This window comes from Chaetura pelagica, unplaced genomic scaffold (assembly GCF_000747805.2).
Source record: "Chaetura pelagica isolate M959 unplaced genomic scaffold, ChaPel_1.0 scaffold358, whole genome shotgun sequence".
Taxonomy (NCBI): domain Eukaryota; kingdom Metazoa; phylum Chordata; class Aves; order Apodiformes; family Apodidae; genus Chaetura; species Chaetura pelagica.
The window spans coordinates 1,124,071-1,148,283 of NW_009954233.1; the positions used below are offsets into that span (position 1 = coordinate 1,124,071).

The 24,213-nt window shown below is 46.7% G+C and overlaps 1 protein-coding gene across 1 annotated transcript in view; it reads left to right on the plus strand.

Moving 5' to 3' along the window:
* Nucleotides 1–24,213, plus strand: part of ADAMTS3 (ADAM metallopeptidase with thrombospondin type 1 motif, 3) — a 96,851-nt gene that overhangs the window by 60,209 nt on the left and 12,429 nt on the right. Inside the window, exons 3-18 of the mRNA XM_010003630.1 lie at nt 1,371–1,570; nt 6,210–6,293; nt 7,325–7,481; nt 8,668–8,773; nt 9,674–9,817; nt 10,906–11,038; nt 11,424–11,537; nt 12,567–12,712; nt 13,176–13,351; nt 14,481–14,614; nt 15,511–15,634; nt 18,976–19,056; nt 21,286–21,449; nt 22,036–22,201; nt 22,918–23,050; nt 23,899–24,106. Coding sequence (XP_010001932.1) covers nt 1,371–1,570; nt 6,210–6,293; nt 7,325–7,481; nt 8,668–8,773; nt 9,674–9,817; nt 10,906–11,038; nt 11,424–11,537; nt 12,567–12,712; nt 13,176–13,351; nt 14,481–14,614; nt 15,511–15,634; nt 18,976–19,056; nt 21,286–21,449; nt 22,036–22,201; nt 22,918–23,050; nt 23,899–24,106 — 2,270 coding nt within the window. The remainder of the gene's footprint in view (nt 1–1,370; nt 1,571–6,209; nt 6,294–7,324; nt 7,482–8,667; nt 8,774–9,673; nt 9,818–10,905; nt 11,039–11,423; nt 11,538–12,566; nt 12,713–13,175; nt 13,352–14,480; nt 14,615–15,510; nt 15,635–18,975; nt 19,057–21,285; nt 21,450–22,035; nt 22,202–22,917; nt 23,051–23,898; nt 24,107–24,213) is intronic.

Genomic DNA, 24,213 nt, shown 5'->3' on the forward strand with positions numbered 1-24,213 from the left:
GTTAAGCTTCTGCAAACAGCTGGGGACAACCTTGCTGTTTGATGTGGGGCTTGGGGAGAGCTATTGATGTGTTGTAGAGAGGAGGGAGAGGCTTCCCAGCTAGCTCAGCCAGCAGTTGAATCTGCTCAGGATGAATTAGTGTGGCCATCCAGCATGTTCTGCAACATTAGGCCTGGTCCTGTTGTCCTTCCATGAACAAAACTTCCATCTAGTTTACTGGGAGTCTTGCCTGAAAACATGTCAAGGGCCAGTTTGTGTACCTGCAGCCCTGGCTTTCATCAGCTCCAGTGCAGAAGAAGAAGGGCTTGAAAGCTGTGCCCTCATGTGGGGAAATGCCCTGTCATTATATGAGTGAACAGTAATGGAAGGCAGTACCAGCCTCTCCTTTTCATCCTTTGGACACTGCTTGCTTTTGTTGGACTCACAGAGCAGGGAGATCCCTGTGGATTTGGGGGCTCTATTGTCTCTTTCTCCTAAATGGAAGAGTGGTGGAAGGGGGATGCTCCCGGAACAGCCCAGTTCCTAGTGAGGAACAAAATACGCAGCTAGTGGTTTACACAGTGAGATGTTCCTCCTCACTGTGATTTATCACTTAGAGCCCCTTGGTGAGCTGGCTCAGGCTTAGGAAGAACTAAGTAACCTCCAGCTGTCACCTTTTTACTTCACTGCCCTGAGTGGAAGAAATAGCTTTTGAGTTGTTGCAGATACAGGCTATTGAGTGCATCCCCTTTAAAGCCAATTCAGAATTGTCCATCTGAACTCTGCCTCTTGACCCTTGTGTTCAAGGGACCCTTCAAGTGTCCTGTGATGCTCAAAAGAGAGGATGTTCCAACAGCTGCTTCTTAAACAATGAATGACAAACAAGTCAGTGAGTCAGAAATTCTAGCTTAGCTGTTCCACTGACAAGGTATGAGGAGGAAACACACAACACTGGTATTTGAGATCCTCTCAATGTGAATTGGGGCTGACCCAATTCTGAATTCTGAGCCCTGAAGGCACAAGTTAAGCGTCGCACAACATTGCCAGTGGATGCTGAGGCACTCTAGAGCACATGCCTGATGTGCTGCAGAAAGAGGAAGTGGGAAACTCTGGCTTGGGAAGTGAAGTGTTTGGCCTAAATCTCCTTTGGTGTAAATACTAAACTTGGATTAAGAGCTGTGTGATCAATCACAGAGCCATATGGTTGTGTGCATTTTCTTCACGGGGTATCTGGTGATTTCCCCCACCCCTGCACCACTGGAATGATCCCTTCAGAGTTCCTGATTTATTTCATCCGAAGAACCGGGGACTCTCGAGGAGAAGATATGGTGCAGGAGGATGTTTCTCAAGTGGAAGTGGAGTAGAGGCTGATGTCTTTCTCCTTCTTGCAGGGTCTCTTCTTGATGGCCTGGGAGGGCTGAGCTCCCTGCGCAGCCATGTGGAGCAGCAGCTGAACGACACCCTGAGGCGCCGCAGGCACGCGGGGGACGACGACTACAACATCGAGGTGCTGCTGGGTGTGGATGACTCTGTCGTGAGATTCCACGGCAAAGAACACGTGCAAAACTACCTCCTCACCCTCATGAACATCGTGAGTAGCTTCCCTAGCGTCCTGGGTTGTGCTGCGCCGCTCCTCCCAGGATGAGAAAGGCTTTTGCAGGAGCATCTAGGAGACCGTGCTTGGTGCAAGCAGGATTATTTTGCCTGCAGTTGGATGCTCTTCTCTCCTGTCAAGATGCTCCTTTGATTGATCTTTTTTGCAGTAGTTTCCAGGCTGCATTCTAAGGCAATTCCAAGAATTTGGGTTGAAAAACAGTGGGCAAAAATATTAACTTGATCCATTCCTAATAATTTCTAGCATCTTCTGAAACGCAGTCGTGAAGGAAAACCTGAACATTCAGAATATTATCTTAGAAAGAAAGCAACCCTTCTAGAAATAATAACTGTTTCTTTGTTAATGTGGCATCTTTATTTATATAGAAAGTGGAAAGGAACAGAGATTCCTCTGAGACAGGAGGGAATCAACAGCAAGGCTTTCATGGCCATGAATGTGCAGCTAGTATCTTTGTTGTTAGTAGAAGCTTCTTTTTTTTTTTTAGGCTTGAGGGAATCAGAAAGCCCATGAGCAAGTCTTTGCTTGTTCCTAGAAGATCACGAGCCCCTGGGACTGCAGCTGTCACAGTCCAATCTGGTGCTGCTGCTGCAGACACAGCTGACAGAATTTTCCTGGCAGATGTGAGCCTGACTTCTGGTTCAGGTTTGGGTTGGGGTCTAGTGGTATAAAGTCCAAGAACTGAGCCTTGCATATCTAAACGTGTGTGTTTTACTCGTCATAAAAAAACGGGAGGCTCTAGGTGAGAAAGAATTTGTGATGGTTGTAAAGAGCATTCCTGGGGATTTTTGCCCATGTGAAGGGCAGTTTGGCCACTGTGTAGTGCATTATCTGCAAGGTAGCTCCGGAGTAGCTTCAAAAGTACAAATGCATTTGGGCACCGTAAGCAGCACTGCTTTGCTCAAGTGCAAAAAAGCAGTATGAAGTGACCTTCATTCAACCCTGTGCCAAGACTGGTTATCCTGGGCACTGTGCCATGCTGGCACAACTTCCCTGCTCTCAGTGCCAGAGCTGGGAATCCAGCACTGCACGGCCAGGCCATTGGGAGCTCCAGGCCTGGAGGTTCAGTTTCAGCTGAAGAAATACTGGAGATGCTTTCCTGTGCTTACTTTCTGGTAAGGGTCAGTGTTGGAAATCAGAAGCCAAATATGGCCTCATCTAAGCCCAAAGCAATATAATTTATCATGGTCCCTAGCTTTTAGGTGAAGCTTTCCTGCTCCCTCACAGCGTGACCTGCCAAAGGCACTGGCAGTCTGCCTTCCAGGAGGGCTGAGAGCTAAAATCACCCACAGGAGACTATCATTGTCCTGAAGTTATTCTGGGTAGCTCAGTGGCCTGTCCATTGCAGGCAGTTTCACTGAATTCCTTGCGGTGACAGAATTACTTATCTCTACCAGGAGCACATCAGGAAGTTGCAGCCTCTATCTCCCAAATGCCGTAGTGCTTGGACCATTCCCAATCCCAGTGGAGCATCCCTCAGAGAACCTGCAGGACAGCACGTAGAGTGAAAGCTGGCAGAGGAGTGGGAAATGGGGTGCAGTAGAATCACAGAATCTTAGGGTTTGGAAGGGACCTCAAAAGATCTTCTAGTCCAACACCCCTGCCAGAGCAGGATCACCCAGAGCACATCACACAGGAACGTGTCCAGGTGGGTTTGAATGTCTCCAGAGAAGGAGACTCCACAACCTCTCTGGGCAGCCTGTCCCAGGGCTCTGACCAAAATTGGCCAGTAGAGTGGTACTTCCTTCCATGCATCATTCATTCTCCAGCTTCAACTTGCTTTGGCCAGAATTCCTTTTTTGGTGATCCCTGTCCACTCAGCATTGCAGGTTCATGGGTATCACCCACTTTCTGAATAACAATTTTAGTTGGCTTGACTTCTCTAGTCTCTAACCTGGTCACTTGTCTGATAGTTACTACCTCAGGTAAAGGAGAGAACTCAGATCAGCCACATGGAAAGGAGAGAGGTAGGCAGGGAATCTGAGACATCTTTCCATGCAGATCTGTTGGACCATTCTTGCTAGCAGCGTTTTGGAAGTGCTGCTTTCCCTGAGCAGTGACTTGTGCCTGTGCTGAGCTGCAGTCATTTGTGTTTCTGAGGGATGGGAAATAGGAGTGAAGGCAGTTCTGGCAGGTGTGGAAGCAAGTTAGCTTCTGAATCCAGGAAGTTGGAGATAAAAAGGTTTTATTAGTGTGAGTGACAAAATATACTTGATGCAGAGCTTGCAGGGAATTGTTTTATTTTTACCATATACCTCATGAGCATCAACAATAGGTCTTCAGTAAAGATATTATCAGAATATTGTCTTTTTAGTTGTAAAAACATGAACCTTTGTAAACAGCAGAGCTGATTTGCTGTCCCAAAACTCTTCCATGCTTTCTGAAATGTCTGTGGCTCCATCTCCTGGGAGTAGCTGTCATTACAGAGCCCGAGCAAGCTGGAACACCACTGCCTGCAGAAGTTGTAGGTGACTACAGGAAAGGTTGTCACCCCTTCTAGAAGGGATGCTCTTGTCGCTATCCAGTCCTTCCTCTCAAGATTTCAGCAGTGGCAGTTCCAGCAGTCTGGAGGTGCTACAGTCTGCACTCACTTTTTCAGCACTTTTTTCAAATTTCTGTCCTTCCAGTGAGGTTCCAGGCTTCCAAAGTGTCCTGTGTTTCCATCACAAGTCTTGCTCCCTGTGGGAATCCTCCACTGGAGCCTTCCAAAGAAATCTGCAGAGAATTGGGTAAAAAAGACGTTGTGGAGAGATTTTTCAGAAGACTTGAATCTTAAGGTCAATTCCAGGATGCTTGTTGCCTCTAGGAAAGTCCCTCTTGGGAAGCTACTTATTTCTTGGCACAAGGGAAATGGTGACTGCTTTTCCTGAGGCAGACCTTTCTAAGAGCAATGCTATTGCATGGATGGGGAGAAAATATGACAGGGATCATTAAACTTTGGAATAATTGCTTTACAAGATGGGCAGTCTGAGTTACCTGCTCCTTCCTTGTGAAACTGTTGTGCTGACAGTCTGTTATGTTCTTAAAAACCTAAAATCATTGTGCCAGGTCCCACAGTCTGGGCAACTCAGAATCACCTTTTTCCCTGAAGGGGAAGGGGGAAGTTCTGTTTAGCCTAACTAAAAAAAAAAAAAAAAGCCACCTCTAAATCCTGCTCAAATATACCAGCCTCTGAACAGTGGTATTTATTTCTCACCAATTACCCATAGTATAATCTTTATTTTGGTTTTAGGGGGATGAGTAACTTCATTGATGATGTGCAGATGTTTTAACCCCCTAATTTTTTACTCTGGTGGCAGGACATTTCTCACCTTCCCAGGCACAAGAAGATTATTTTTTGACCCATCTGCATAATTCTGGGGTTTTTTTTAACTTCACTTCCACAACTACTCATTTTAGCACAAAAGTGACCACATAATTCTAGTTTCTCTCTAAAAAGTAGGGCAGCAGTATGAGGTGCTTCTAAAAAAAATGTCTAAAATTCATCAAAACAAAACCCACCATGAGATAGGTCAGTTGTTCAGTGAGGAGTGGAGCTGCAGTGTTACCTCTGCTGGGGGTTTTCTCAGGCCAGCACTTGTGTTTCATGTAGAAAGTCTTCCCAGAGCATGTAAACATGACGTGTTGTGAGTGTTTTTGAACAGGACACAGGGACTTGCAGAAACCCAGCCTGTTTGGAGATACCATTGTCTTGTGAGGGATGTTGCAGCATTTATGGCTCTGGCAATGCTGTTGACTTTACAGCTTTCAGATTACAATTTCCAAAGCACTTCTGGGATTTCGAAACACTTTGCCCACAAATTTTAAGATTGATTTAGAATCTCGAGGGCTGTTCATGTCTTTAAAGCTAGACATGTTACCTACGTGTGTGCAGAAATGGAGCTCATGTAGTTGTCTCAATATTCTGCCTCTCCAGTCTGGAACTTCAGCATGAAAACATGGCTTTAAGTTAAATCCTCAAGTTTTTTTCAAGGGCAAACCCCTGCTGAAGTTAACGGGACGTTTCCTTGAATGAGGACAGCAGAATCTGTTACAAAATGAGCAAAAATACACTCGCTTGCTCTCCTCACTCAACTGCTCATCCCATGTGGATAAACGGATTGAAGTGAGACAAATGGGGGATGAAATAAAAAAGAAGAGAAGCTGGAATTCATCCACAGTTGGAGTGGCCGCCTGGGGTGGATGGTGATGGGCTGATCTGCTGTTAAAGCAAACTCTTTGGCTTTTAAATCCCTCAGTGAACTTGGACACGCTGCTGTGACCTTGCTTGCAGGAATAACCTCATCTCCCTCGTTATGTTTATCAGTGGAGTGAGATGAAGCCTTCAGAGAAGTATTGGCAGGGTTTGAACTCGGAAGTCTGGCTTTTCCCCAGTCACCTTTTCTGTCAGCCCTGATCCAAAGGCTGTTAAACTGGAGAGGAACGTTGACATGTGCTTCAGAAAGGTCTGTGTGAGGGGGCACCTGATGGCGGGAAGTGTCACCTACATGTCTCACTGCATGGCAATGGTTGGAGACTTGAATCCTTTTCTGAGAAGTCTGTAGTGGTATGAGCACTGGAAATTACATATCCATGGCCTTAAAAGTCCCCTTTGTAACTTTTTCCTTGTTTCTCTCAGGTGAATGAAATTTACCACGACGAATCCCTGGGTGTTCACATCAACGTGGTGCTGGTCCGGATGATCATGTTGGGGTATGCAAAGGTCAGCAAACCTCTCAACCACTTCTCCACCCTGACCTTCTTGGTTGGCCCAGTCCATGTGGTTCACATGAAGGGCTGTGGAAACAGAAATCTCCTGCACAGCAGGTTCCAGAGAGCTGCTTTCCCTCCTTGGCACGTGCTAAACGTGCTTGTGCCCTCATTCCTGAGGCTGACCACGAGTGTCCCTTTTGTGACCCTGGCACAGGACTGGCTCAGCCCACTCAGGCTTGCAGCCAGAATTCTTGCCCTTTGGAGTCCACTCGAATTAAATCAATTGAGTAGAAGCCATTGTCTGTGTTACCCAACACAACTTGTTGGCACAACCCCTTCAAGCAGTCTGCTAGTGTAACTGTCTCCTTTTCTTGTTCTGTGTACATCCCCTCTCTGGGTCACGGCACACCCCTCCACTTAGTACCCTGCACTTGTAACAGTACATGGATTTTGCTGGTAAAACACACTCGGAGGGCTTTGAAACAGATGCTTGTGGAGTTGTTCAGGGTGAGAGGAAAACAGTAATGCTGCTTCAGGTTTGATAAAGATCATATCTTTGAGTCAGTGAATTTGGGCAAGCAAAATGGTCAGTCTGATGCTTGTCTTGCAGTGAAATCTACTGAGCTTGTGCTGAACTTTGATGCAGCAAAAGTCTCAGAGAAGCAGCTGCTTAATCTGTGTTCATCAGCACCCTGCACTGCAGTGTTTGGCACCAGCGGAGGCATTGTCCTTATGTGTGTGTATTCACTTCCCCCATGCAGGCCCTGTGTGTCACTACATGCCAGTTGGTCTCAACTGAGTCGTGCTGCTGCCTGGCAGCCCAGCAGGTTCCAAGAAAAGATATTAAAATGCCCTTATTCCATCTGAACATCAATTTGTGTCCTCCTCTGGCACACCACAGGCTGCACGCAGTGAGGAAGCTGTTGTCATAGATGATGTGCAAGAGAGACATGGGGACCTGGTTGGTGCTCCCAGAAAATAAGAACTTGTCTGAACTTCCTACCTTGAGGAGCTCCTGGGTCTAATGTGTTGCTCTTTCAGTCCATCAGCTTGATTGAAAGGGGGAATCCCTCGAGAAGCCTGGAGAATGTTTGCCGCTGGGCGTACCAGCAGCAGAAGTCAGACCCCAGTCACTCTGAGCACCACGACCATGCCATCTTCTTAACCAGGCAAGATTTTGGGCCTGCTGGTATGCAAGGTAATGCAGCTGAGCTGGAGCAAAACTGTCTGGACTTGGTGTTTCTTGGCTGGCGCTGCCAGAGAAGAGGAACAATTGGAAATGGCTTTGTTATGGGATCGTATGACAACGGGATCTCATGGCAATAAGCACCGTAGGCCTTTGCACAGCAGATACTGAGGGAAGTGTTCAGTTTGAAAGATGTATTGGAATCTGGTCCTGTGGGGGAAAGCATGTGCGCTCATCATAACACTCAGTTCCCTGTCCTGGCTTTGGGAAAGCCCATGTGGACAACCTGAGCATGTAGTCCTTTCTCTGTTGTGGAGCGGAAGTACTTCCTCCCTTTCATTTTACCTACTTTCTAAAAAGCAAGTAGCCCTCACCACAGTAGTCCTTGCCATTTCTATCTAGCTGGAGCAGATTACAGTTCTACTTCAGAAATACGTGTAAATAGCCATTTACTTTCTTCAAACACCAAGTCTTTGGGTGTGAAGGGGCCACTTGGAACACTCAACGCCCTTTGCATTCAACTTCACTTTCACTTTTTCAAGTTGTTCCCTGTAGATTTCTTTTTCTAGATAGTGTGCCAGCTACTTCCATACCTGCCTTAATGTTTCTGACTCAAGGAACTACTAATGGGAAGTAAATTCACAAAGTGTGGTTTATGGCAGTGCAGATAAAGAAGAGTCTGGATGAGACTGTGTTTTGGCTGGCTGGTCAAAGTCTTAGAGATTTGTGTTTGGTACCACCAGGTTCCCTTCACCTCTTAGGGTAAGATAAAGGTCTGGGTTCTCCTTCAGGTCTGGGCTGACATGCCCAGAGTGAAATTGGTTGGGTTAAGATGTTAAGCAGACTTCCCTGTCCTCAGAAAGCTTTTAGCTTTTCCTGAGAAGAGAGGCACTAGGCAGCAGGCAGGATGTAGATGAAGGTGCTAATATGAAGACATGCAAGGAATGTCAGCTCTGCCTTTTAATTGAATGGGAATCTTGTGCATTTGGGTGGTAGAAGTCTTAAGTGCCTGAAGGAACACAGATGCCTGTGGAATGGATCCTTTTACTATGTTTGGCAGCAATTGCAAAGACAGAGGAAAAATTGACAATCAAAGGAAGAGAATCCTAGGTTCTTCTTAGGTAGTAAGTTTATTGGGGGGGTCTTGTTTAAAATAAATGTAATGGGTGAAAGACTCAGACATGATTTCTCTCCATAGGATATGCTCCTGTCACTGGCATGTGTCACCCAGTCAGAAGCTGTACTCTCAACCATGAGGATGGGTTTTCATCAGCTTTTGTTGTTGCTCACGAAACCGGTCACGTGTAAGTGCAACTTTTACAGTCAGATTGCCAGCAAAATATGGTGCTGTGTCTCCTGCTTGCTTTGAGTGGCTTGATTTAAATGGCTGTATGGATGCTCTCCTAACTTTATTTTCATCCCCTTGGAATGCATTAGTGAGTTAAGCTATGAAGAGGTAAGGGGGGGAAGAGAGAGGGGGAACTTGTTTTGTTAAGGGTGAGGAAGAGGAGTAAGAAGCCTGGAATGGTCAGGCAGTGGAGTCAGTAGCTTGTCAAGCATCCTGAACTTCTTCCTTCTCGTGGACGGGAAGTGCTGACGTGTTAGATTGGGCACCTCTTCAAGAATGTTGAGTTGGGAGTAACTGATGAAGCAAAGATCTCTGTTAGCTGTCTGGATTAATTAATGTCAAACCCTGAGGATCTGATTTTTGTCTTCCTTAAGTAGAGCAGGCTACTTGTGGAGCTCCCTGAGAGGAACCCAGCCCAACTGGAGATGACCAGGTCACTTGCATATTAAGCTGCACCAGGTGCACTCTTGGAGCTGTAACGTCCTCTTTGGAGATGCAACATGATAACTATGTTAGCTCTGTGTTTAAATAGGTGCTCATGATAAATGAGTATACAAGCGTGAATAATTCACTGCCTGAATATACTGCTCCCTAATCAGCAGAATTGCTGTTTTCCTTAATGCAAAGCACAGGAAGTCCTCATCATCTACTTAGGTCATTCCTGGCATTGAGTAGGCAGAGAGCCCTTATGTTTTTTGGCATCCAAGAAGACCAGTTTGAAATGCAGGTGGTATCTGTAGAATGCAAAGAACCATTTCCTTTTGCAAGATGGGATAAGCAACTGTTTTCTTTATAGTTGTTGTACCAGTTGAAGAACAGAAGCTGCCTGGGCTCTGATGCTGGTTCTTTGTTACAGGCTGGGGATGGAGCATGACGGGCAAGGGAACAGATGTGGGGATGAGACAGCGATGGGGAGCGTGATGGCCCCCTTGGTCCAGGCTGCCTTTCACCGCTACCACTGGTCCAGATGCAGTGGCCAGGAGCTCAAGAGATACATACAGTAAGGCCCATCAGCACCCTATCTCCTTTTCCCTTCAGGTCTATAGTAGAAAAGCCACCAACCAGGAGCAGTGCTGCCTCACGGAGGGCTGTGCTCCACGTGTCCTCGGGGTGAGCATGGCAGGCAGTCTCTCTTGTAGGTTTTGTGTCAGCTGGTGTATTCCCTAGGGTTTTGATGTCTCCAGGTATTAAGCTGTGAAATTACCAGGGTGAAGCCCTTTTCCACACCAAAAGGCGTGGAAGAGAGAAGGCAGTATGCGTGCTTGTGTCTGAATTAGGGTGAGAAGTAGAACAGATCTCTCTCCTCCTGCTCCTGATCTCCCTCCATGTATATAGCTCTTCATCCAGTTCTTACTCAGGCTTCCTCTTCCATTGCAAACGTCTGGGTTTGCCAGTCAAAGCTGAATGAAATAATGAGTTGACCCTCATCTTCTACAGAAGAAGCCTTGCTTGTAACATAAGGCATAAAATAGTAACTGATGGAGACCTTGGAGCTCAAAGTGAAGTATCCCAGTGCAGGAGGAGCAGCCAATGTGGCTATTTTAGACATCAGAGTTACGCAGCAGTGAAAAGAAAGCAACCGTTACTCTTGCCCTTTGCTTAGACAGGGCTTCATCCCCATGAATACAGCAGATGTCAGGTAAGGAAGCCTGTTCTCAGACCACTGTTGTATTTCAAAGCACCATAAAGTCAGTGCCAAATCCCCCTGTGACTACAGTGGGCTTTCTGGTAGGCCTTACATTAGGACCAGGTCAAAGTAAGTGGAGATGTTGCCCTTTGGCACCGAGAGCGGGAGTGACAGGAAAGCAAAGTGCCAATTTCACACCTATGGCTTGGCCAGGGAAAGGCTGAAGATGCCTCCAGCACATGCAGGGATTTTGCTGTAGGATCTTCCCATCCAATGCTCTGCCACGTTGCACCAGGCAGTATTCCTACAGATGGGACTGTCCGTGCTTGGCGTGGCAATAATGACGTCAACAGGACAGAAAACAGGTTGGAGAAAGGGAGTTTTGCCTTGCTAAGAACCAAGTACTTTGATCTGGTTGATCTTCTGGTCTTTTTTTTTTTTCCCCCTGTGTCTTTCCACAGCTCTTATGACTGTCTTCTTGACGACCCTTTCGAGCATGATTGGCCCAAGCTTCCTGACCTGCCAGGCATCAATTACTCCATGGACGAGCAGTGCCGCTTTGATTTTGGCGTCGGCTACAAAATGTGCACGGCGGTACGTCCCTGGAAACCCCTTTGCACAGACGCACCTTTGTTCAGGCTGGTTGGGATCAGGCCTTATTGAAGAGCTGCAAAATCTGCCTTTCCTCCTCAGTGAAGAGCAGTTCATGGAGTAGTTGAAACAGCTCTCTAAAGAGGCAGGGGATGTTTAGGGGTGACACCCAGCCAAATGGTTTAATGTCTCCTTCTTTCCTCTTCTCACCAACTCAGGGCTGGGGGATGCAGGGAATCCTTTTCTTTCTTCACTGCCCTTTTCTTCCTGAAGATACTTCCTAGTAGCCGTGTGTATGAGATTAATTGAGTGGGTGGCTTGAATCTTTATCTGAAAAGTATAAATCATCTACTGTTGAGTTTCATCTCACAAATGTTCTGCATTCCAGTTCCGAACCTTTGACCCGTGCAAGCAGTTGTGGTGCAGCCACCCAGATAACCCCTATTTCTGCAAGACTAAGAAAGGACCTCCACTCGACGGGACAGAATGTGCCCCTGGGAAAGTGAGTCGTGTGGTTTTGCTGTTTGTACTGACAAACCAAACAAAGAGCACTCGTGTCCATGTGGGCTGGAGGGCACAGAGGAGAACAGGGAATTGCCCAGTGTCCCCTGGATGGAGCTGGAGGAAGGAAGAAGGGAGCGGTGCTTTCCCACTGAGCTCTTCTGCCAACTGGACCAGGTTTGCCGTAGTAGTACAGAGTGAACTTCAGACCTAGAAACCCCAGTTGAGGTGTAACATGTTCTCAGCCTCTGTGGCCTTTCAGTGGTGTTTTTTTGGATTCTTCTCCCATTTGCAAAGTGTCCATGAAGCATCTTGAGGAACCCAGGGGGCAGATAGTTCCGTTACTGTGGCACAGCTTCTTAGTGCTTGTGGTCCAGATGTCCTGTGGCTAAATGGAGGCTTAAGAATAGCTCTTTCTTTTGCCCTTTTAATATCCCCATTAGTGTATGTCCTAATTAATCTTTAGTTATAAAATTATGTTCAAATAAATGTTTGTTTAGCAAATGTCATGTATTTTGAGATACCAAAGAGCCACTTGTACCATCTGAGTGTGCCCTGCCAGCAGCAGAGCAACACCCTGCCCAGTGACAAGCCCTCTGTGCCAGCCTATTTGCATAAGTGTGATATTTGGCGAGTATGAGGATAAAAAATGAGCAAAACCTTTATCCTGCTAATATTCAGAACATCAACATTCCTTCAAAAAGGTGGCAGCAACTCAGACTCAGATGCAACACTTACCTAAGTTAAGCGGAGGGTGGAATATGTTGGGCTTCATGGAGGGCTTCAGGGTCAGGTTCAGCTGTGCTGCCAGCTCAGGCACAGAGCAGACTGCCTTCAGAGGGGTCGGGTGCTCTTGGGTACATAGACCCTCACCCCATGGTCCCCAGGGAAGTCTCTGCTTGCAGCCTGTTCTGCAAGATGTCCCTTCTCAGCCCACGAGCTCTGTATTTCTTGAATTGCACTGTGATGATCTGTTTGGTGTGAATTCTCTTTCTGTTCTCCCCTGTTCTCCTTGCCCACTTCCTCTCAGTGGTGCTACAAAGGTCACTGCATGTGGAAGAACTCCAACCAGCTGAAGCAGGATGGCAACTGGGGACCCTGGACAAAGTTTGGCTCCTGTTCACGGACCTGTGGGACGGGAGTTCGCTTTCGAACACGCCAGTGCAACAACCCCATGTAGGTGGGAGTGCCAGTCAATGGGGAGTCGTTACCAGTTGAAGTGTCACTTGCGTTTTGGAGGGAGTCTGCCAAAATCCATCTTGTGTCCCAGCCCCTTGAAACATGGCTTTTTTGCGGGGAGCCGGGATCATTTGTAAAAGCCCAAGTATTTCTAGAGGAAAGAGAGTGAGGAGGACTTGGGGTGTGAGCTCAGCAAGCTGCAGGAGAAGCTGAATCTCTAATTGCAAACCCAGGAGTGGCAGCATGTCTGTGCAGAGGTGTTACTGCTGCATTTCAGCATCAGCCCTGGGGTCCCCTGGGCCAGCCCGGAGGCTGCACTGCAGGTGTGTCCCTGTGCAGTGTGACTGCTCCGGCCCCGTTCCTGCCCCTCCCCAAGTGCAGGCTTGTTTCTTCTAACAGAAATTTCACCTAAGACAGAAGAGAGGGGTTTAGAATCTCTGGAGTGTTCTTCTCTTGGCAGGCCCGTTAATGGAGGTGAAGATTGTGCCGGTGTCAATTTTGAGTTTCAGCTCTGCAACACAGAGGAGTGTCCAAAGCACTTTGAGGACTTCAGGGCGCAGCAGTGTCAGCAACGCAATTCCCACTTCGAGTACCAGAGCAGCAAGCACCACTGGCTGCCCTATGAGCACCCTGACTGTAAGTTCTGTGATTTGCCTTTCTACACCTGGGTCCTGCAGCCTCCCAGAGCTTGTGGGGGTTTTGTTGATCAGCTGTGCAGAGACCAGAAACACCCAGGGTATAAGCGACTGCAGGGGAGACTAAAAAGCAGGAAAAAGGGATGGCCCCAGCAGGAAAGAAGAGGTAACAAGTTTCCCCAAGCCTCCCCTGGGGGTTTCCTTGACTTTCATTCTCCTCTTACATGACGTAACAAGAAGCTTGAGGCTCTCAGCTCCTGCTGGAAGAGCTGGTGGGTGCTCAGAGCATGTAGTGCATGGCACTGTCCTGCTCTGGCTCTCTGCTGTTGGGGCCAAGTGTGGAAAGCTGCTGGCTGAGTCATGGACAACCCTTCCTGCCGTCTCTTCTTTTTATCCACCTGAGTGAAAAGGGCCAATGTTTGATGGCAACTACTGAAAGTATGAACAGTGTTTTTCTAAAGGTGTGACTTGAGAAGTCCCTCTTAGTATTTGCCCACTCTTTTATAGATCCACCTGCCTCGGCCTGAGTCTGTCTAACATTAATCTAACCCAGTAATTACCTTGAGGGCCAAGGACAGCTTCAAGCACAAAGGCAAGTTCCTAGTTCACTGAAAGGTGCTGCCAAGCTGCTGGCATTTCTTCCTCAGGTATCTCCTGAGGTCCATCTCTGTGTAGTTGGGTACAGGGATGGCTGAGTCTGATTCAGAAACTAACCAGGAAACACATGTTCAGCTGGCATTTTCAAAAGAGGATAAAGGGAGTAAGAGACTCAGACTCTCTGTGCTTCTCACCTGGCTTTAGCACCATCATCTCACAGACTTGTTTCAATGCATCCCTGTAATTTTGTAAACTCAGCCCCATTCCAACAGGATGGGAATGAAAGCTGCTTTCAGAATGGCTGAGAACCCAATCCTAGGAGCCTCTTTGGAAGGGAATTGATACCTGTGAGAACAGCTCCAAGTGATAGACACATAATCCACAGAGAAGCAGAATTGCTCCTTTATCCCCCCCAGCTGCCTGGTAAAGGTCCTTTCCGTCTCTGCCGTGTTCTGGTCACGCCTTCTGTCTTTCTGAAGCACATCTGGCTTGCTTATAATTTATGCAGTGACTTCTCTGTCCTTGCCACACAGCTAACAAGAGATGTCACCTTTACTGCCAATCCAAAGAAACTGGAGATGTGGCTTACATGAAGCAACTGGCACACGATGGGACTCGCTGCTCCTATAAAGATCCCTACAGCATTTGTGTCCGCGGAGAGTGCGTGGTGAGTGGCTGCTGCCCAGCCAGTCTGAGCTGTGCTGGGTTCCACAACAGCTCTGCTCAGAACCAGTCAGAACAGCCAACAGACCAGAGACAGACTTTGCAGATGTTCCTAAATGATTTGTAGCATCATAGTCCTCATCATCCCTTCAGATTTCAATGAAATTAGAGCAGTGGCACAGGCCTGTCCCATGGAAACACTCTGCTGCTCTTCAGCTGGTTGTTTCATTTGCCTGTTTTGCACTTAGTTTCATGTTTTACTTTCTTCTTCCAAGTAAATAATGACAAGATCAGAGGGAATGGCCTGAAGTTGCAGCGGGGAGGGTTTAGATTGGATATGGGGAAGAATTTCTATACTGTAAGAGTGGTTAGGCCCTGAAACAGCCTGCCCAGGGAGATGGTTGAGTCACTATCCTTGGAGATCTTCAAGAAATATGTAGATAAGGCATTTCTGGGCATGTTCTAGTGGCCAAGGTGGGTGGAGGGCAGGAGGTTTGTGGGTTTTTTGGTTAAGTGTGTGTGTTTGCGTTTGTGTGGGGTTTTTTGTTGTTGTTTTGCTGTTAGTGCTGATGGTTGGACTCGGTGATCTCAGAGGTCCTTTCCAACCGTGACGATTCTGTGATTCTGTGTCTGAAAAGAATTGTCTCTATTTTTCTGACTTTTTCATCTTCCTTAGTCTTGAAGTACAGTGAATATAAACTAAAAATCACTTCCTATTTTTCACATGAAAACCATTATCCCGCATCAGGTTTGCAAGTAATTTGTGTTTAAATAAAAGAGATGAGTGTCGGGAGGTGATTTCCTCTGCGCATTAGTTTTGTGGTGCCTTCCCATCCTAACCAAAACCAACAAGCAATGAGCCTTCTCTTCTTTTGTTTTTTTTTGCTCTTCCTTCTGCAGAAAGTGGGCTGTGACAAGGAAATTGGCTCCAACAAGGTGGAAGATAAATGTGGTGTCTGTGGGGGGGACAACTCCCATTGCCGAACCGTGAAGGGAACCTTTACCCGCACTCCTAAGAAGCTCGGTAGGAATCACCTTGTTGTGCATCTGGGTCTGGTTTCTCTTGTCTCTGGTGTTTCTGTCCTACCACCTGCTTCTGCAGACCCATCAGAAATGCCACCTGCTTTAAGTTAGCGAAACAGAAGTCTTAAGCTGGAGTGCAGAACAAGTGGTAAAGACATGACCTCTTGAAAGCAGGGTGCTGTTCATGTCCTTGGAAGAGCCTGTTAGGAGAAGGCTGGATCAGTTGAGTGGATCGAGCAGTGCTCACCATGTTTAGTGCTGTTTGGTGGTGGCTGAAGCCTGGCCATGCAACCTTGGTGCTAAGTAGGGATACACTGAGTTGTGCTAAACAAAATTAACCATTCTTGGCACAGAGAAATGCAGAAGGAGTGGAGATGCTTTGCCTGACACCGAGGGCAACAAGCCTCTCTCTGTAGGACGACTAAAGGAAACGTGTTTTCTCTCGTTAAGAGATTAAACTTTTCACAAGTCTGTTCTCTCAAACCTAAACTCAAGAGTTTCAAATGGAAGTCTGAATTTCTGGGCATGTCAAATGAGCCTAGAGGTGCTCATGTCAAATTGTGTTTTTTATGGTGCCTTGTCAGAAATTGCAGCCCCTTAGTCAAGTAAACAAAACTAAATTCAGCCGAATTCAGAGTAACATCTAAAAGTGTTCTGGCAGGAATCCTCATGTCTGTCTTATACCCTTCAAGTTGTATGACTGAGATCCAGGGGGACAGAGGAGAGCATTCTGCTAGCTCAGAACTGAGAATGACCTGCTTAAAATTTTCAGACTGCACCCAGAGGTATTTTGCAACATATTTCGTCTAAAAAATAATTCAACATCTCCTTGAACTTCTGCAGAAATTTATTTTGTCAGTTATTTGTTGAGCCAGGGCAGTATTGCACTGTACATTTTGCTGTGACTTTTATATTTTAAGGCTTTCCTGTGTTGCCTTTTTTTTCAGTTTGGGGAGGCTGCTCAGGCAAGTGCATCTGCTGCCTGAATGGGAGCAGTCATGTCAGGAATATCTGTCTGAAATAAGTGTTTTAAGATGAAGCAGAGAAAGGCCAAGGGTCAGAGAATGTAAATATCTGCATTAGCAGTTCAGAGGCTGGTAATTGCTGCTATGAAGCAAGCTTGACTGCAGCATTAGTGTTTGAACTTGGACAGTGAGCAGGCAAACTGAACTTGGGGAAGGAGAAGTTAATGTTTGGCTGGAAGTGAAAGACATAAAATATTCTGCTGAAAATATTAATGATTACAAACCAACTGGAAAAGTTTACTGTTTGTAATTATCAAATTACAGTAGAGAGCCTTTCTGGAAGGGATGGTTCCCTGGAGGCTGATGGATTGGAGACAGAATAATGCAAGACTCAGTCAAACTTCTGAGAGTAATGGATTTTCTGCTTAAGGGGCTAAAGCACACAGCAAAATGTGCTACTGACCCCACCACCTTCTGGCTCAGCTTTTCTCCCCATTGGGCCCTGAGAGCCTGGGTGTTATCCAGCAGGGTGAGGACAGGTGAATGTTTGCTCAGTGTTTGCAGTGCCTGGGGAGCACAGCAAGGCCAAGTGACAGACCATATGAGGAGAAAGTGCAGGGGGAGACTGCTGCTGGTGGGTCACCTGTGTGCAAGTGTTGATGGAAGTGATAAAAGTGTCTATGAAATGTTTATTGTTTGACAGTAACTCTGGCAGTCTAGTCATTAAAAAGACAAATTGAACTCTTCCAACAGGAAAACATTTAAGCAAGAGGTGCCAAAAAGACTTCAAGTTTCTGGAAAATGAAATCTGCAAGTATCCACCTTAAAATCACCCACCTGACTTTTCACTGGCCTGACTTTCATTGACTATGAAAATGTGCTGGATGTGTCTGATTCTGCCTGATGGGCCTTTGAACAGGGACCCTAATTGATACTTGCCCCCTGTACAGACCATCTGGCTGACAAATGTAGTCAATGAAATCCCAGGCCTTGGCTCCCTCAGTGCTCATGGCAGATGTTCTGTTTAAGGGCAGATGAGAGGAGCCTTTTCCTTGCCCAAAGGAGCTCGCAGTGTTTCCCTTTCTGAAACAAAGGAGTCTAGAAACACACTGGGTAAGTTCAGAGTGCTTGCAGAGAGAGGCATCCATGGCAACTGGAGAGGGCTTGCTGCAGGTCTCTTCTCCACCCTGGCACCAATAGATAGCTCCAAATCAGGCAAAAGCTTCGTGTTTCCTATGCTCTAAGGGCTTTCCATGAGAAGATGGGCAAGGGCTGGGTGTGCAGGCACTCGCCAGCCAGGGCTATGGTTTCACATATCCAGTGCTGCTCTTTCTCTTCACTCAGATCTTGCCAGGAGCTGCAGTGTGTCAGGTACCTGCAGCTCCCCATGCACCCATCAGTCCAGCTCCCCCAGGATGAAACAGGATTACTGAAATACTCCCTTTTGTGCTTGTAGTGCCCAAAGAATAAAGCTCTGGGCACGTCTGCATTGCTGTTATAGCAGAGCTGGGTTGCTCAGAAAGATGGCATAACTAAGTACAAAACAGAGAGACACTTACTCAGCTCTTCAAGAAGAGATTTATCATCATTCAGTCTGCAGTTGTTAAAGTAAATAATAGAAATACGAGTGAGCCCTGCACTCAGAGTGCTGATGATGCTCTTCCTGTGGACAGTCCCTAAGAGGGATTTTAGTCTTCCTAATGACAATATTTACCCAATTCCCTGTGGTTTGTACTGATCAATAGCTGAACTTTAAAATAAGAGTCACTTTCTTTGGGAAAAGCTTTGTACATTTAGCTCTAGGGAGTTGAATTCAGCCCCATGGCTGCAGCAGAAGCAGTTTAATTGGTGCATTTTACATTCACAGCTGTCAATAGTTTGGGTGAACTTGCACACATCTGATGTGCAGTGACACTGCACTGTGCTGTGTCCACCTTTCTCCAGTCTTTGGTGTCTCAGAAGGAAGCAGACACACTTCAGACCTTAACATGACAGCAAGTAACCACAAGCCTGGCTAGAGAGTGAATTGGGGAAAATAATCAGGAAGAGATGTGTTTTCCCCTGGTGTGCTGAGGAACATAGGAAACATAGTTTTGCCTGAACTGCTGGTTGATATGGCCAGTAGCAGTGTACCTAGTCAAGTGACAGATGGATTTGTAACTGGTTTCTCTTCTCTCCCCTAAAAGAGAAGAAACACCAGGAGGTGCTGTCCAACCTGTTACAAAGCTCTTTGCTCCGTTTCTTTCTGACACTGCTCTCAGTTGGTGATGGATGCCCTCTTATCCAAGAAGCTGGATCATGCAGTGCGCTCCTAACCATGGCTATTACTTTTTCTTTCCGTCCCTGCTTTCTCCATTGACTACTACACATGCCAAAGGGTACCTTAAGATGTTTGACATCCCTCCTGGTGCTCGACATGTGTTTGTCCAAGAAGACGAGGCTTCTCCTCACTTTCTTGGTAAGTGTTTCTCTCCTCAGGTTTGGCTTTCAGGCATGCTGAGCAGCATGGAGCAGTCATGCCAAGGAACCTGAGAAATGAGATAACCACATTGAAGTGTTGGGGGTAAAGACCTGCATCCAGAATTGCATGGGAAGGACTGAGTCCTGGCAGCCTAAGCTCAGCAAGCAAACGTTTACTTCCCATTTGAATTCTTCAAAGTACTTAACTGGTCCCAGTTTACATGCTTACTAACAAGAGGTTGTCATCACTCACACTTCAACAGGCACTGCCAGGGTAAGAGCTGCGTGTTCTATCATGTGGAGCAAATTCAGTATCTTTAATTCTTATTTGCTGTAAATTGTAAGCAACATCTATTTTAATGGCAAGAAGATTGGGGAACTCGTGATACATTTACAGTCCATTTCATTTCAGATTTTCCTCACATAGGACAGTTCATGCTGTTGTCAAGCAACTCGTATCTTACTCCTTAGTATTTTCTAACAAGGGATTTTTAACTCCCAGTACAGAGGTGAGACCTTCCAATGGCCTTTTAATCAGCCCCTAATGTGCTAGGGCAGTGTCTGGATTGTAAACCCTGCTGGATGAGCTCTTAAAAAGAAGTAGGAATAGAAAAGGAAAAAAAAAATAAAAAAAAAATAAATTGTTTCAACTGTGATAATGTTCAAGGAGGAAACTTGGGTTTTGAGGTCAAAGAGCTTCATTTGGGAAGAAGCACTGTTTGATAATAACTTTCAGAGCAGCTTTGCTTGGACAGCCAGTGGCTCCATGAAGCCGCCCATTAGGTACTGCAGAGCTCCTGCACTCCTGCACAATCACAAGAACTTGCAAGGTTTAAAAACCTGCCTGGTTTTTGTTCATGTTCTACAGTGTATTAGAAGAAGGTGTACAGAAGAAAAAAATGAGAGTCCATTTTTCTATCTAATGTACTGGCCTCTTGTTGGAGCAGAATCAGAATTGAATAAGAATAAGAAAAGAATAAGAATAAGAATAAGAATAAGAAACATAGGACAGTTCATGCTGTTGTCAAGCAACTCGTATCTTACTCCTTAGTATTTTCTAACAAGGGATTTTTAACTCCCAGTACAGAGGTGAGACCTTCCAATGGCCTTTTAATCAGCCCCTAATGTGCTAGGGCAGTGTCTGGGATTGTAAACCTGCTGGATGAGCTCCTAAAAAGAAGTAGGAATAGAAAAGGAAAAAAAAAATAAAAAAAAATAAATTGTTTCAACTGTGATAATGTTCAAGGAGGAAACTTGGGTTTTGAGGTCAAAGAGCTTCATTTGGGAAGAAGCACTGTTTGATAATAACTTTCAGAGCAGCTTTGCTTGGACAGCCAGTGGCTCCATGAAGCCGCCCATTAGGTACTGCAGAGCTCCTGCACTCCTGCACAATCACAAGAACTTGCAAGGTTTAAAAACCTGCCTGGTTTTTGTTCATGTTCTACAGTGTATTAGAAGAAGGTGTACAGAAGAAAAAAATGAGAGTCCATTTTTCTATCTAATGTACTGGCCTCTTGTTGGAGCAGAATCAGAATTGAATAAGAATAAGAATAAGAAAAGAATAAGAATAAGAATAAGAATAAGAATAAGAATAAGAATAAGAATAAGAATAAGAATAAGAAACCCCACACTACATGATTTCTAAGATGTGGTGCAGGAACCCAAAACCAAGCAAGGGTTAAAATGCTCCAGCCCTTTGCTTACTGATTTTATGGTATGTACATAGGTACACAAAAGAAACTAGTATGGCATGAAAAAGTTGTCCTGTTCATAATCTGAGGACAGTAAGAGATGCACTGAAATTCTGCTGAGGTGTCTGCTGTACTAATTGGCATTCCAGAAATGCTGGGTTTGGTCATAATGCAAATGAGAAGGATGATTGATTCTGAAGTTCCTTGCTGCTACCCGTGCTTCTGAGGAACTAAGCTGGTCTGTGAAACATGCGCAGCGCATGGGAAGAGGTGTTTCACTGGGTCTCTATACCCAGTTCTATACCCAGATCTCATTCGTGTCCATAAGGAAGTACCAAATGGAAGGCAATCGTCAGTGCATCTCTCATGACACTGGAATTTGGAGGCCGGCACTTGCTGGTGTGTTGGGTTTATTTGCGAAAGGCCTTCTGGAATAATCTCCTGTCAGGCTGGAGATGGCATGGCATGGCCTAAGCCATCATAGCTGCGGAGGATATGGTGGCAGGCACGACTGGCACTGTTTCCACTCCTTCTAGCAATTAAGAACCAGGCAACGGGACACTATATCCTGAATGGGAAGGGGGAGGAGGCCAGATCCCGCTCCTTCATCGACCTGGGCGTGGAGTGGGAGTACAACATTGAAGATGACATTGAGACCCTGCACACAGATGGGCCCCTGCACGACGCTGTGGTGGTGCTGGTAGGTTGGTTGCTGTGCAGTGGGGAGCTGGTGGGTTTGTCTTCTTGGAAGAGCTCCTGGCCAGCAGGGAGCACCTGGGGTAAGACACGTGGAAGACACGTGCTGAGGAGATGGCTGATCGCCCTGAGCCTGATTCTCACCGGCTGTGACATCTCCATTGCAGACTACTGTCTTGCCAGTGCAGCAGGACTGTGGCCACCAGCAGCCCAGTATGGCACTTTCAGACATCTGTGGGACACTGTCTATGGGCCAGAAAAGGGTGCTGCAGGTCACACCACAGGTGAGAGCAGCCCTGCTCTTTAGCCAAGGAAATGTGGCAGCACCATCCTTTCCTCCTAGGACAATGGTGGCCTATGTGGCAATCTTAAAATGCTAGTCTAGAATTGCTTCTCATTTTAAATGGCTCTGTGTTGATCTAACTATTGTTAGTTCTAATTGTGAAGACAAAAACCCCAACTTTCCCCTCAGATAGTTAACGAGCCGTTTCCATGTTTCCCCTAAGAGCTGGGCCTTGATTTCTTTACTTTGCAAACAAATAAATAATAGCTCTGGTGTTGTACCACTCTTGACATGTGGTTATTAATAGATCATTCCTCGGGAAAACGACACAAGATCCAGCCTGACCTACAAGTACATCATCCATGAGGATTCAGTGCCCACCATCAACAGCAACAACGTCCTGCAGGAAGAAATAGACACTTTTGAGTGGGCATTGAAGAGTTGGTCACAGTGCTCCAAACCCTGTGGTGGAGGTAAATGGGAGGATGTAGCATCTCCTAGTAATGAATGACTAATTCCCCAAAGTGAAATCTTAAAGTGACAGCTTTAGAAAGCTCGCCCTTCCTTTTTTTTTAAAAAAAAAGCACTTTGGCATTTTTGGTGCCTAACCTTAAAATATCTGAAATGCTTGATTATTCCAAGGTGTCACACTTGCAGCTGAGAAAAGAAAAGTCCTCTTCAGGTGTTGCAATTCAGTACCCTAAGCCACTTTGGAAGTACAGACTCAGAGGTTTAGGCTGCTGAGTGTTCCTTGTACTGATGGTGTGTACATTGCTCTTGAGCAAAGGCTGGATGGGGAGTGCAAATGTCAAAGTCACCTGAACTCTTAGGTACAGCAGCTGAGCAGGAGATGAGTTTTGGGAGCAAGAGTGCTAAAATGGGGCTTGGGTTCTTTCCCAGATTAGCCAGTGACCTGCTGCTTGATGTTAGGGATGTCATTTCCCCCGCTCCCTGTGCCATGATTTGTGTGTAATTCAGAGGTGAGATTAAGGGGTTGTAACTGTCCCTTCTGACCTTAACAACTTGTCACAAGCAGCATCCACAGAGCTCTGTGCAGCAATCTGACGCCTGACAACTGTCACAGACTGTGAGCATGTTTAAATACTTGTAAAGCCATTTAATAGGCCATAGAAGGCCTTAGTTGTATACGAGGACCTGGTTTTCCTGATTGGTCTGGAATATTTCCTAGGGTTCCAGTACACCAAGTACGGATGCCGCAGGAAAAGCGATCACAAAATGGTTCATCGCAGCTTCTGTGAAGCCAGCAAAAAGCCAAAGCCCATCCGTAGGATGTGCAATCTCCAGGAATGCACCCAGCCTCTGTGAGTATGTCCCACGTCACCAGAGAAGGGATTTGCTCCCTGGGGGGCAGGTGTGGAAGTTAACCCAAGCCAGGGTTTACAGGATGCTGACTGCTTTTGAATTCCTGCGCTACGGATGGGTTTTTTTCTGCCTGGATTAAGGAGGTTACTGATGATATGGAGTGGTTGTATAACCACATCAAGAGGGGAGATTTAGGTTAGATATTAGGAAGAAATTCTTCACTGTGAGGCACTGGAGTACTGTGTTCAGTTCTGGAGCCCCCAACATAAGGACATAGGGAGTGCCTGGAGCAAGTCCATAGGAAAGCCACGAGGATGATCAGAGAGGCACCCTAATGGTGCTCCACCTCTACTGTGGAGGCAGCCTGAGAGAGCTGGGGCTGTTCAGCCTGGGGAAGAGAAGGCTCCAGGGAGACCTTAGAGCAGCTTCCAGTGCCTGAAGGGGCTCCAGGAAAGCTGGGGAGGGTCTTGGCACAGGGGCTTGTAGTGAGAGGACAAGGGGTGATGGATTAAAACTGGAAGAGGGGAGACTGAGTTTGGACATCAGGAAGAAATTCTTGAGTGTGAGGGTGGTGAGACCCTGGCCCAGGTTGCCCAGGGAAGCTGTGGCTGCCCCATCCCTGGCAGTGTTGTAGGGCAGGTTGGATGGGGCTTGGAGCAACCTGGGCTGGTGGGAGGTGTCCCTGCCCATGCAGAGAGGTTGGAACTAGATGATCTTTGAGGTCCTTTCCAACCCAAACCAGTCTGTGATTCCATGATACAGAAAACATTGGATGCTAAGGCCTAGCAGCAGTGTGGATAACAAGTGAAAGTTGTGATGGCATCTGACTCCTTTTTTTACCTCCCAGCTGGGCAGCAGATGAGTGGGAATACTGCACAAAGACCTGTGGGAATTCCGGCTACCAGCTCCGCACGGTGCGCTGCCTGCAGCCCCTCCCCGAGGGCACCAACCGCTCGGTCCATGCCAAGTACTGCAGCGGGGACCGCCCCGAGAGCCGCCGGCCCTGCAACCGGATCCCCTGCCCTGCCCACTGGAAGGTGGGGCCCTGGGCTGAGGTAGGAAGCCCTGTCTCCAGCTTCTCCTTTCCCTGCTTAAACCTCGCTGTTCTGCTCTCCCCAGAAGCGTCACATTTCTTATCGGAGAGTCATGAAGGTTGGAAGGG